Here is a 14,519-nt window from a genome sequence, read left to right as displayed (position 1 = left end):
ATGTAGAGAGTGGCACCTTTTTCTGGTTAACCTCCAGAGAGCGAGAAGTAGGCAGGTAAAGTAAAGCATTTTAACGCAATAGCATTAAAGGCCTCATTCGCCAGAAAATCTTGTGTCGGCATTGTTGGCGTAACATGAACAACAAACAAGGTACGAAGGCGAGTGATGCCTTCTGAGCGCAATGTCATGGACTAGCAGCACTTGGCTGTTCGCACCTCTGTGCACAGAAGGTGCCACTCCGTGGCATGGCACCTGGTACTATCAGCAAACGCGAACAAGAAAACTGAGGCTACACACAAAAACATCATAATAATATTAGCTCCTGGAGAGGAAATGCAAGTGAGGTTGATTAACACTTATGAAGAAGAGTCTTCGTGGCTTTGAAGTTTAAAGAACCCGAGCTAGCATTTAGCTTACCCCGGCTAAAATATACTATTTCGCATTTCGTGGCTCAGTGGTCTTGTTTGCGTTTCATTCCTTGCCGCTGGTACATTCACCACAGCAAAAAGCTGCCACTGACTCTCAACTCTCACGTTAGACAGGGTATCAAGCAGTCGGTTCTTTTTTTTGCCATGAACAGGTGCCACTGACATGCACATGCAGCTTGAATGTGCTGCTTCATAGCACAGTTTTCAGAAGCCCAATACAGTTGCCGTTCTTTATTCAAACAAACAGTATCCGTGTCCAATGTGCACCATATTTTCTTTGACAATAGATCATAGTAGAGTCATGAACCACCACTAAATATTGCACGCAGCAATGAGATGAGATCATACACTGCACACCGGTAAAATACTAAATATGCCAAGGGCAGACTTATTTCATCTCGTGATCTGCAACAATGAGACGTCAAAAAGACAGTGTGTAACCAGTCGGTCCTAAACCTAGCTCCATCAGTGCTTTAACAAAAGACTGCAACATTCATAAGAATATAAAATATAGAAAAGAAAGCACTCAGAGTTGCAATGACCTTGTCCGGCAAGGAGTCTTCATACAGGTAAGTCACATTCAACTGCAACTAGAGCAACAAGCACACGCAGAGGAATCAGTAGCTCTGGGAGGGATCTGTTTGTGCCATATTTATTCCTGAACGTCCTTGGCAGAAAAAGAAAAAAATGGTGGGGGAGGGGGTTTTCACAAAGAAAATTTCTCGTTCAGAAAAGAATGGCCACCCTCTACCTCTCATTCTTTCTTGCGTACACTGCAGCAGACTTCAGTGACAGAGCCCGACAGTGTACAGCCATGACTTATGCAGCACTATTCCTTTCTATGCCTTAAACAGTGTTTCCAGCATCTACACTACACTTTTCCATGCATCAAGATGAAACCGGAGCTAAGCTTGCTGATTAACAGTGTATATGAATGCCTTGCCTAACTGAAACATCACCATGCACAGCACCAATAATGGGGTGACTCGCTCAAAGTAGAACATTGTGTGTATCCCTCGTATCTCTACTATTCAGCATAATGCCACATCATGCTAGGAACACTGAACTGCTTTACTTTATCTCGCCTTTTTGCAGCGACAGCTATTAAGGGCACGTTTCCTGGTTGTACGAGATCGGCGGCATAGGCTTAACATAGAGGAGCTAAGGGAAGTGGTGTTGTTCACTGCTCCACGGATTCGTGGTGTCCTCAGTGAGCAGTGGTGCGAATTAGTGCTAGCGCCGTTCCCACCACTGAGTAGACAGGACGCCACTGTGTAGCGCGGTGAATGGTGCATTTGCCACATCAAATAGCAGTAGCTGAATGTTGCGTCACACGGGTGTGGTAACATTCAGCGAGTTTCTTTAATGTCGATAGACAGCAGAGGTCATGCCATTCTGGCATAATTCGATGCGCCACCTGGTGTGGTCTACGGTAAGCTCGTTACCCCACCACTTGCTGCCAATGCTGTCATTTCTAGCTGTGACTGCAACGCGGCAGAAAAGTTTAGAGCTCGCAGTTTGCGAACAGATGGGGCACAGAGTACATGGTAGGGCATGCTGAAAACGGCACGCAGGTGGAGCTAGTGGGCACGGTAAGATGTTAGGTATGTCACACTGCCCAGGCATTAGGGTAGCATATCAAATGCATTGCAAGATAGCAGAGTCAGCTCTGTTACCCCATTCACGCATCTCGTCTTCTACCAAATCCCACAAGTGTGGCCACCTCTACACGAGCGGCATATCATGAGCAGTATGTCGGTGCATGGTCCGAAGGTGCATTCAGCTTACGAGAGCATCTTGCCTTGAGTCTCAGAACTCTGGATCCCTTGCAGAGTCGAGACACCTGCGAGAAATGAGGTCGGGGTAGGGGGACCACAAGTTGAGCCCGATAAGTCTGGCTAGTGTTCGGGCTATTTGGTTGCCCAATGGAAGCATTTGCAGGTATTGGACGCCGACAACTAGACAAAAGGTTAAAGAGTTACAAAAAGAATGAGCAACAGGTTAGGTGCACAAGAGTTAGGTAGTGTGCCTACAACCGTTAGTGCCTAACCGTGTGCAAGCAACAGTTAGGCCCCAGCAACATTCAAATGTGCAATGGACACGGTATTAGTTAGGTGCACACCGCTTAACCGTGTTGCTAGTCGCTTTCTGTGCCTTCTTAATCTGTGTCTAGTCGTCACTGCAGTGGCCGCATATGCTTCCACTAGTAGCTCGCTCATGTTAAGGGAGGACGCGGATTTCAGAGGTGAAATTTCATTTTTTCGCATAGAGCAGTGAAATTCGGCACGCTTACTGGAAAGTCCACTGAATGCTTAAATTTCCCAAAAATATTTTTGGTAGTTGGACATTACAAATTTTTACATGCTTCACTGCTATAACAAATCTGCAGAAAGCCTGGCGCGACAACAAAACAACGTAGAAGTCTGCAGCCACTCTTTAAGTTTTACCCAAAGGAATGGTTGATGCAGTGACATTCTCTAAACATTTCCAGCAGCTGGCATTTGCAACAAGATTTCTACCAGTTTTTTGCAACCTACGATGACAAAAACATTTTTTAAAGTCACTTCTAGGCTGTTTATGGGAAAATTTTTCAAGATACAATTAAAAAGACTTTATATACTGATGTTTCCTAAAATGCAATTTTTTTCATGATTTTCGCAATTTCAAAGCTGCATCTCCCCTAGAGCCACAAGAAAGCAATAAAGGTTCTTGTGCCGGGTAGGTGCTCATTTTGAGAGTATCTATATGTGATGCAAGCCAAACAGGAAGTGCTTAAGTGCTGCCGCCCACTTATTACTTTAGTTCATGAAAAACCTTAGGCTCACAAGTGCCGAAGAGCATCCACCGTCTGATGGCGAGGATTGTGAAGAACCAGTAAAATGCTAAGAGTTTTAATTCGTAATAGGCCTCACTGGCTGTGGTAACCTTCCCCACCCTCAGTGAAAACTATGGTACAGCTCCTCCGTGTATGGCTGCTTCACACTATGCTGCTTCTCAAAGGAAGCAGACAAAAGAGGCAGCTATAAGTGCAGAACTCATTCGTACTAGGCTAAAGCAACCATGAACTGTGGGTGTGGAGCATCGAGGGAGAAGCACTTACTCACTGGGTGTTCAGCCTTGCAAAATGTCCCTTGATATCACCATTTTCATCACCTCATTTGTTCCTGCAAAACAAGGTGGTTCAAGGAAAAACATACGATCTGTTGTTCAAGGCAGCACAAAATTCAGAATTTGCACTGAATACAAGACTTATGACAGACACAGGTAACAGTAGTTCATCGTGGCCTACGATTGCGCAGCAGTGAAGGAAAGATTGGAGACAAGGAATAAACAGGTTTCACAGAGGAGGAATACCTGCTCTTAACAAAGAGTGTAAGCACACGACCGTGGACAAGGGAAAGTAGGGAATAGGCACCACAGGCAGGATCAGAAGTAGGATTAGGGGCAAAGAGACACTGAGGACAAATAGAAAGTGGCCTCTATCAGTACGGTGTCACGTTGCAAGAGGCTACTCTCACCAGAAACGAAGCTTTTATAAGCTATAAAAGACAAACGTAACACAGGTGTTGCCCTCACTGCCAGATTTCGCAAGTAATCAACACCAATTTTTAGGTGCAGACCCCAGAGGCTACGCTACACTGCCATTCACTTCAAGACAGTGGCAATCCGTCTTTTTCGGTAAGGACATCCCGAGTTTGAACCGACTAGCGGGAAGATATTCAAATCCAATTTTCTCAATGACAAACACATGTTCTGCTGCTGGAAATGTAAACAAAGAGATAAAGAGCCAAAGAATCAATTTTTAGAGAGAAAATTTACTGGATGCAGTTGTTCTCAAAGTCCCTCTGAGTAGACAACACCATATTTCATTAAAGACAACACCATCAATGCATGCAAATTTTGTGTCATGCTGTGCCAGCCAAAATGGCTGATGTGTAACTGCATGACTAAGACAGTGGGAGCACAAGAACACACTTGGAACTGGTAACTATCAAATTAATCACTGACAAATTACCGTACCGCTATTCTGTGTGGATCCGAGAGTGTAAGCATTGTTCTGGCATCACAAAACAAAACTCATGGCACCACATGCGAAATTACTGGAGCTTGTTACATTAATAAGTCTCGTCAAGTATGTGCAAACAAACAGTCATTGATGCTTTGAGGTCAGGAAGCTGTTTTTTAGCTTTTGAAAACACATGACTTGGCTTTCTTCACATTATTTCTGTTTGCTGCAAGAAAGTGAAGGTTTTTCAAGCAAAAAGTCTGTGAGTTAACGCAAGTGTCATCTTAGCCTCTTCTCTGTCTGTGTCCTTTTGGCACTTGTTCAGCACAAACATGTAACACCTAACTCACTACCCTCTCAATTCATTGCCTATTCATATTTACACATTTTAAAGTATGGCATGCTTTGAATGCTACACTGCTACTTCTTTGGCAGCGTATTTGGTGAAACTGGAAGTGAAAACTATTCAAATGTGCTCTGACAATCATTCCAACAGTACTGCAAACAAACACCCATGAAAGTGCTGGCGGTTGTCAGGTACCCCCAATCTGGGTACAACAGAGGTTTGGGAAAGACGTTCAGGCAGTATGGGAAACAGTGTGAACACGACAGGACACTGGGAAGAAGTATGCAGTACTCAGTGCTGACTTACACCTGAAATTTCAATGCTTGTGTGGAGAGACTAAATGCCTGTTGCTCCAAACAAGAAATGATGAATCACCAAAAATGCTAGAATTACCGCATTTGTTTGGTTCTAAGGCTAGAATTAGAACCAAATACCATAGAATCATTTTGCTCACAGCGCAACAAGAATGGGACATGAGACAAAAGACTAACACAAACAAGCGCTGATGAATACTAATGAAACAAAATGATAAATACTTACCAACTCACCTAAATTTCTGCCTTGCTGATACTGCAAAATCCTGCTATAGTAAACTCTCATACAATGAAATCACTGGTATAGTAAAGTGAAACTGTGGTCTCATTTTGCTTTCCATAGACGACTGTACACTTTTTTTCACTTACAGTACAGAGCATCCGGCCATGGCAGCACATTTCCCAGGAATTGAGGGCATTGCAACATGTGCGCAGTCTAGTAAAAATCTCAGAGCAACAGACACGTAACGGCGTATACACAAGGCCAACAGCTGCTAGGTCGGGCATCCCAGAAAAGAAATAAACACAGCACTCCATGCAGTCGGAGGCAAATGGATATATCAAACATAAAAAAACGGCACTTTCTTTTCCTTTTCTTTTTTAGATGGTATACCAACCAGGCTCGCGAGTTGCAAGTTGAAGCGAACTTTTCGAAAACCATTGGGAAGTTGTGAGGCAAAGTGCACAACGTGCAGGGAAAAAGTGAAAAAAAAAACTAAACTGGTTATCAAAGTGAAAATAAGGTGGCGCAGGCCACTGAGAAAGGGAAAGCAAGAATCCCTGATAGCGACACTGAATGTTTAGAGCCATGCTGACACCACCTTGCAGGTGTGTGTAAGCACGCACCTTCGATGATGAGGTGAGCCCTGAGGTCCCTCAGGTACTGCTGGATGGGGTACTCCTTGATGAAGCCGTATCCGCCCATCATCTGCAGGGCCTGGTTGGTGATCTGCACAGACAGGGAAGGATGTCCGCCTAGTATTCCTCGAGACATGAAGTGGGGGAGGTCGACTCACAATCATAACCAAAGCATGGCACTATAAATAAGGTGAGACAAATGAGATATCAATCACGAATGCTACAGCGTGGTTGCAATGTTATGTTTACTCTACGCTTCTACCCAGTAGCAATCAGCTACTCTGCGCGCTTTTTCACAAGGTTTTTATTTTTATTTTTTTTTAATTTTTACTTTCAACTGCGCCCTCGGCACCCAAGGGACTGTCGACAGTTGATGGAAGACCCGCTGTTCCAGGGCAGCGCTTCCAGGGAGTGTCGGTAGCTGTAGGAAGAGCCAATGGTGCTCAAGCGTAGCTTCTCTTTGGCTCTATTCGACGCATCTGACAACTGCCGGCCACGTTTTACCAGTTTCTAATGTAGTGCTTCGCCAAATGTCATCTGTGCACTGGGTCCAGTAAACATTTGTTGCTCGTTCATGGCTACATTCAAGGTGGCTGTCATTCTTTGTGCCGAAGAAACGAACAACTGCGTGCCGAGACGCAAGTCGGACATCTTGGAACAGGTGACACAGTCATGGTGGCTGCAGCAAGGTAGAATTTTCAGCTGTTCCATGCGATGTCTTGGGGCGGTTATTTGAGAAGTGAGGGATTTCTTGGGATGACAACATGCTGTGGCTGACTGCAAAGCAGTGGATTTAGCTGGACAACAATGCTAGAACAATGTGTTGTGGAATCACACCAGCGATAATGGTAGCGCTCATGAGGACGAGTTGCCCTGTTGCTAATACGTTTTTGTTTTGGAATGTGCCCACGGGCATGAGTGTTTTTAAACGCAAGAGTGTTAAGGAGCTCGTGAGGCGGAAAAGTCGGCATCATCGGCGTTGCCAGCGTCGCCACATTCTGCCGCAGCTCTGTCGTATCGCTCTTCATGCTGGCCTCGAGCAGCTGCTCATGGCTGCTCTGTCAACGCACAGAACCAACACAACCCCCTCCCTGTGTGCAGCAGCTGATGACAGCTGCTGATAGTGCAATCACGTTCTACTCATAAAAACGAAGCTTAAGCATCTTCCTAGTTTGTTTTTTTTTCCTGACATTCCCAAGGCCCCCATGGAAGGGCATCATATCAGGGTGAGGGCAGAAGGCAATCTTTGAAATGCACATTTGCACATAAGAAACAGCCAAGAAATGCAAGCAGATGTTGCACCCGAAAAGTATGAGGCCGGCACGATGAAAGAAGTGATTAGTTTACTGGCCGCAGAGTGTTAGACTGTAAGATGGCGTGCCGAAGAGAGGCGCGTGCCGCTGGCACGAGAGGTCGAGCTCCATTCGGCGGAACTTCGGCGTCATCTTCATCGGCGGCTGGTACTGCTCCTACCGCGTGACGCCGCTGCTACTGCTACAGAGATGACAGTCGCATTAGAGCAAGTGTACCACGACCCCACTGCCTGAAAGTGCCTCCACATCATTGCCATAGAAATTAGAGCAGCTCATGTGTTCCTTGCTAGAGTCGCAAATAGATTTGCCAGTCATGAAGTATTCATGTTATCATTAGTTATTATCACAGCTGGTAACCTCGTCACAAAGACTGTGATCACATCAAAATGAGAAAAGCTGTTTGCTGACAAGTTGTAATTTCCTGTAATAGTACTCCCAAGTTGTGCTAACAGCAGCAGCAATTGCAGCAAGGTAAGGCACATTATAACATCGCAGCCCCATAAGAAAGAACCAACATCACAACTCAGCAATGCTCATGGGTCAAGGCATCTGTACTGGGTGAAATTCATATTAAATTATTTTATTAATAAGCCTGTAGCCCTGTTCCAGGCAGCACTAAAAAAACCAGTCCAGCAGGATAGTCTGCTGTTTCAAAAGGGTGCTGAAAAATCCCAGGGTAACTTGACAGCAAAGCTAAGGTGGTGCGGCAGGGAGGGGCTCCATGGTATATATGTATACGAACAACTGCCCTGAGACACTCTAGAACAGAAACGTTCAGGTTTGTGTTGCTTATATGTTCCATCCTCACAGTGCTGATTGCAAGCATAATAATGTACATGAACATGACATAAACAGCCGCAAGCACTAACGTTCCATTTTATTTGGTAAACCAGGCGTTTATATGCATGCCCTGTGAAAAAACAATGCATCAAAGAGAAACTGATACTCAAGAGGCACAGGAAATGAAATATATATATATATATATATATATATATATATATAGTCAAGCCCACTTATAACAATATTCAAGTGCCATGGAAATACCATTGTTATAACCAATAATTGTTACAACAGGGTTCCGCCGAAAACAAGAAAAAATTGCAAACTTCAGAGCATTTACTGACAGTAAATACCTGGAGGAGTTTGATTGTTCTAATGTCTGTAAAAGCTCGTTAATTCAAGCTTCAGGGAACCGGAACAATGTTCACCATTCACTGATGACCAAAGCACCACCATCAATGCACCACCGGTAGCTTCGCCACACCTCCACGTCATAGAAATCAAGTCAGCTTTCCGGAAGTGATTCTTGCGGGAAATTCAAGAAGCATGCAGAACTAAGGGTGCAGTGACAGCTGGCAAGAGAAGAACCGCACTGGCTGCACGCATGCGCACTGCACCGACTGATTGGGGGTACACATGGAGCGCGTAGCCAATGCAGCAATGCAGCAGCTTGCCCGACGCAATGACTCCTGCCCTTGGAACACGAGAAATTTGTGAAGTGTGGACCGTGGGGAAGTTAGCGAAGAACAGCGGAAGATGGGACAACATATGTGCTGCCGGTGCCAGCCATAGCTCACAGTGCAAAAACCAAGAAAAACGTGGCTGCACATTTTTTCCTGGAAGCGGCGCACCCCTCAAAAACAACAAATAATGGACTGCTCCGCCAAGGCTCCCTACCATGCTCCCTACTTTCTTCTCTGCATGGGCCTTTTGCTCAGGGGAACGCATTCACGGGCTCTTTTGCTTTCGTGGTGTCGCTGTGCTGGCTTAGTCCATTGGGCGGCCACACACGCATGTGCTTTTGTGTTGCAAGCATGGTTTTGCTGGTGTGGTTGTAGTATTTCCTTGTTTTTTTTTCTATAATCGTTGACACACAATTACCAGATTTAATTGTTATAACCAATAATGTGCCGTGACAGCATTGCTATAAGCAGTTTATTTTACCATACAACACATGCCATGACTGACCATTGTTATATCCAATATATTGTTATAACCAGTATTGTTATAAGTGGGCTTGGGTTTGACTGTGTATATATATATATATATATATATATATATATATATATATAAGAAGGGGGTGAAGATCGGATGGATCCGGTAGAACATAAACGCAATTCGGTTGACACACGGTATTGACACACGGTAGAAAAACAACAACTTTATTCTGACGTTTCGACCAGGGTCTGTCCTTCGTCAGAGGCCAGACCCTGGTCGAAACGTTAGAATAAAGTTGTTGTTTTCTATCGTGTGTCAACCGAATTACGTTTATATATATATATATATATATATATATATATATATATATACAGTCAAGTCCACTTATAACAATACTGGTTATAACAATATATCAGATATAACAATGGTCAGTCATGGCACCATCAGCTTTGCCATGTGTTCTATGGTAAAATAAACTGCTTATAGCAATGCTGTCAAGGCAGATTATTGGTTATAACAATTAAATCTGGTAATTGAGTGTCAACCATTACAGAAAAAGAAGAGAAATGCTACAACCACACCAGCAAAACCATGCTTACAACACAAAAGCGTGCATGTGTGGGGCCGACCAATGGACTAAGCTGGCGCAGCAATGCCACGAAAGCAAAAGAGGCAGGCGTCATCGCATCAGGAGAGCTGCTGCATTGCTGCATTGGCTACGCAGCCAGCGCGGTTGTTCTCTTGTCAGCTGTCACCGCACCCTTGGTTCTGCATACTTCTGAATTTCTCATAAGAATAGCTTCCAAAAAGCCAGCTTGATTCCTGTAACATGGAGGTGCGCAACTCCCGGTGGCGCAGTGATGGCGGTGCTTTGGTCATCGGTGAACGGTGAACATTGTTCCGGTTCCCTGAAGTTCGATTTAACGAGCTTTTACAGGCATTAGAATTATCAAACCCCTCTGGGTATTTACTGTCAATAAATGCTCTGAAGTTTGTCATCCTTTCTTTTTTTTCGGCACAACCCTGTTATAACAATTATTGGTTATAACAATGGTATTTCCATGGCACTTGAATATTGTTATAACTGGGCTTGACTGTATATATATATATCCGAACTGCAATGCAGAACCTCACACACCAACCAGAACAGCAATCGATCAGCATTCTGAAAGCTGCCATGCACCATCATGTCCCATCTTCGAGACAGGCGCTTTTTTTTTTTAAACGAGTAGTAATCTGACAGCAAGCTCATAAGCTTGAATTTTTTGTGCTGCATTTTCATTCTCTTCCATTTAGATGTGCATGGTGACAAGGGTCCTGATACAGGATCATGGTGTGCTATCATAATGGGGCTCCCACATACACTCCCACAAGGGATGTGGTTGTCACTATTTTATGTTTGCCAGTGCTTTGTTTGCACTAAGTGTCCATGGAATAAAAACAACATTGCATTGGGTGCACAGCTAATTGCGTTCAAGCTTTAAGAGTGTTGGGGGCCACGGCCACTTTGAAAGGGGGGGGGGGCACCTATTGTGTAGGCGGACCACCATACTTTTACTCCAGCATATTATCAACATTAAAAAAATCAGGGGCCGAGAGCCACTGAAATTAGCTGCTGTGCTGTCCCACATGCAGCCTGTGCCCTAATGAGTCACCTTGAATCCGACCTCCGTGGCGTGCAGCTTGGCCATGGCGCACAGTGTTGCCTTGTCCGGGGTGTCCCTGTCTATGGACTCGGCTGCCCGCCTCACAATCAGCCGGGACGTCTGCAGGCCTGTCGCCATCTTGGCCAGGTTGAACTGGTTGTTCTGAGAGGAAAGAGGAAGAATGCCACCCAAGTAAACTTCACACAGGCTGGCAGCAATTCAGAAAACTCACATCATCTCAAGACACATCTGAAACCTCCATTTTAGAAAAGGGCGCTTCGACACACAAACACAGGGGGCACGAGAGGAAGAAGTGGACAGCAAGGCACCCTACCATGCTGAAGCCCCTCTTTATAGAATGGATAAAAAAACCTCCATGTTTAAAAGCCTTTCAACAACTGTCTCCCCAATTACTCAGAAATTATATCTGAATGGTGCATGCTTCCTTCTCTACGAGTGCACCGAGAAAGTGGGACATGGTGCACGTTTTCCTACGTGCAGATCAAACAAGACTCTTGCACCGCACCAGAACAGCCCATCCGAACAGCCTATCAACACCCTGAACAAGCTCCCTGAACAACCCGAAACCGAGCAAAGTGTTGCCTTCAAGCAGTGCGCATATGAAGGCACAAAGTAAAGTAGTTTTGTGAAGGCAGTCACTAAGGGGGGACGCAGCCTTTGGAGGTGAAATTCTTTATCATTTAGTGATGAAATCTGACATGCTCATTGGAAAGTGCACTAAATGAATAAACAAATTTTCACCAATATATCTTCAGCAGTTTTGACACCAAAAATGTTTATGTGTTTCACTGCTACACAAAACTTGCAGAAAGCCTGGTGTGACAACAAAACATGTAGAAGCATACAGTCACTCTTAAATTTTATCCAAAGGAATGGTTCACGCTTTGACATTCTCCAAATATTTTAATCAACCCGACTTTTTTTCTACACACAACATTATGTCCATGTTTGCATATTGCAGTCATTACCGTCATGTCAAAGTAGTGACACAGTACAAACATGAGAAAGTAATTCAGAGATATAGGAACATCACTGCATGAAGAGTTTATCAAGGAATACAATGCAACAAACCATATGAAAATCCATGAAGCAACTGTCATGCTAGCCTTTTTACAAGCAGAGCAGTCAGCGCACAAATCACTTTTGAGAAAACTGGCTAATTTCAACCTCAAAATGTCAGTTTCCTAAAAGCGTTTTTTTGACTTGACTGCCCTACCTGCATAAAAGTGACGTTTTCACGGAGATCTCAGCCAGTTTGTTGTGACCCACGGTCACAAAAAACATTTTTGAAAGTCACTTCTGGACTGTTTCCAGCAAAAAATCTTTCGGGATATAATTAGAAAAACCTTATAGATGAAACATATGGAGTTTTCTAAAATTCAATTTGAAAGCTGTGTCTTCCGTTAAAGGGACATCTGGAACAGCTCAATCCAATTTTTTTCCCGAGTAAAAATTGGCTCTGTGGCTCTTTCTGGCTCTGTTGCTGTCTGTCCATCAGAAAAAGACACACTCATTGCCGAGAAAATTGCATTTAACCCGCTAAGTTGTGCCACGTTCCTGCATAGCACATGGCAATCAAAAACTAAGCTTTCAGACGCCAGATTTACTGAACGAATATCCCAAAATAGCTGAAACACTGGCTACTGCCACCTCAGCGCAGCAACTCAGACGAACGCTCGGGGACCTTACCCCAAATGTGAACTAAAGGCAGTGCTGGGCTGAGTTACTTGGTTTCTGTTTCCACTCCAGGTCTTTAAATTTACTGTGAAAGTTGGAAACGTGTGCTCAGACGATTGCTGTTTCAAATAATCTGCAACTTTCTATTTAACTTGCTGTTTGAAGTAATCCAGGTCTCAATTTACCACGCCGTACTTAAATGCTGTTACTCTGTATTAATGCCCTTGGATTACGCGGTTGGGTGTCCGCAGCAGCTGAGGAGGACACGGCTACATCAGACAAGTCTACTGCCTTCTTTCGCGTCCCCCAAGACACTTGCGCAATGCAATAAATAAAATAAATAAAAAAAACTGCACCACAGGCTAGTGCCTAAGGTGTGGTTGCCTAGAGGCAACACATTCCCCTCGTCTGAAGCAATAAATATCCAACATTTATGCACTGAAATTTAGTGCTGTTTCCCCCATTTTTCCTCACGCTGAAAGAAAAGCGCAGTAGTACCTGGTAAGAAGCGAGAGGCTTGCCAAACTGCTTGCGGACTTTCAAGTGCTCTGTCACAACGTCGATACTGGCCGCCGCAGCTCCCATGGAGCAGGATGCTGCACACAAAAGCCAAGGACAGGACACAGCTTCAAAATACACTCTCTCTGCTGCCACTGCATTTATTTCAGCTACTAAGGCCACCAGCTTGCACGGAAGCAACTCATTACCAGTAACTCAGCAGCCTATGGACAGGGTACAGGAATCGCAAGACTTTTGAGAGAGGACGCACTCCAACCAAGGCATAAGGGGGAGGAGACCCATCAGAGATACAAAGAAATGAAGATTATGGCAGACATGAGAAGAATGTCAAGATGGTTTGGTTTGGTTTATTGGCGTTTAACGCCCCAAAGCGACTCAGGCTATGAGGGACACCATAGTGAAGGGCCCTGGGAATTTCGACCGCCTTGAGTTCTTTAACGTGCACCGACATTGCACAGTACACGGGCCTCCAGAATGTCGCCTCCATCGAAATTCGACCGCTGCGGCCGGGATCGAACCCACGTCTTTCGGGCCAGCAGCCAAGCGCCATAACCACTGAGCCACTGCGACGGCTGAACGTCAAGATGTGCAGTTTTATTTCAGTACTCTAAGGTGCTTCGATGGTTCCCAGGGGAAAGAGCTGCTGCAGGTGGTATACTACAACCCTAAGAGAGCTCATACTCAGCGACTGCCTTAACATGCTGCCAACATGAAAGTGCTCCCTACACGGTTGACAGAGATGAAATTACAGTAAAACACACAATTCATTACATAAAAAGAAATAAGACATGTACTAAAATACTACTGGCTGAAAACAGAGCAAGGGTTACATGCAAAGTCGTCTCTGTGTTCGGCTGCTATTAGCCATGCCTGAAAAATTGTCTCAGCAAGCCAAAAGCCTGAAAATCAGTCTGTAAGATCATCTGTTACATAGCCATAATAACCAGACACAAAAACCTACAAAAAAAGGAGTCAAGCAAGGGTGAGATGATATCAAAAAAAAAAAAAAGAGGAAACTCCAGGTAAACTGCCATCACTGAGAACCACGGAGCTTTCACCATACCACAACTTTCCCAAAAGCTCCGCTCTCAAGACGAAACATTTCCTTACAAGACAATAAGTCGAGTCTTGGCACATCTAAAACTAGATTGGAACATAAAGTAAAACATAACAAGCATTTATTTGCCCTAGTACACATTCACATTTTGCCATTCTAAAAGTCCCTGCCATCTTCGATCCTCAATCCGTCATCAATAAAATTTCAGGTCTCCTATCAGCCCTTTACTCATTGCTTACTGTGGACGCTTTCCTCCAAATCAAGTATGCCGGGCAGACAGAGGCCTGTCACAACGTTTGATTTCAAAGGTTGTTACTGCAATAACTACCCTAGCCTTGCGCCCTTTGTTTCTCTATACTCTCATATTGCAGCCACCTATTGTCAAATGATTATACC

The 14,519-nt window shown here is 44.4% G+C and overlaps 1 protein-coding gene across 4 annotated transcripts in view; it reads right to left on the bottom strand.

Moving 5' to 3' along the window:
* Positions 1-644: 644 nt before the first annotated feature.
* The window catches only part of LOC149331052 (isobutyryl-CoA dehydrogenase, mitochondrial-like), a 419,086-nt gene continuing 405,211 nt past the window's right edge, over positions 645-14,519 (bottom strand). For 3 of the 4 annotated variants that reach the window (XM_089561789.1, XM_089561786.1, XM_089561788.1), the window contains exons 7-11: positions 13,046-13,143; positions 10,859-11,011; positions 5,941-6,043; positions 3,529-3,592; positions 645-2,271 (exon numbers count right to left, since the gene is read on the bottom strand). In XM_089561789.1, the coding sequence (XP_089417915.1) occupies positions 3,540-3,592; positions 5,941-6,043; positions 10,859-11,011; positions 13,046-13,143 (407 nt within the window). In that variant the 3' untranslated portion in view covers positions 645-2,271; positions 3,529-3,539. The remainder of the gene's footprint in view (positions 2,272-3,528; positions 3,593-5,940; positions 6,044-10,858; positions 11,012-13,045; positions 13,144-14,519) is intronic. The other variant, XM_089561787.1, reaches the window with a different exon arrangement.

This window comes from Amblyomma mixtum, chromosome 9 (genome assembly GCF_055824585.1).
Source record: "Amblyomma mixtum isolate Tamu chromosome 9, ASM5582458v1, whole genome shotgun sequence".
Taxonomy (NCBI): Eukaryota; Metazoa; Arthropoda; class Arachnida; order Ixodida; family Ixodidae; genus Amblyomma; species Amblyomma mixtum.
The sequence above is the reverse complement of the archived record's forward strand: the minus strand, read 5'-3'. Positions and strand labels throughout refer to the sequence as shown.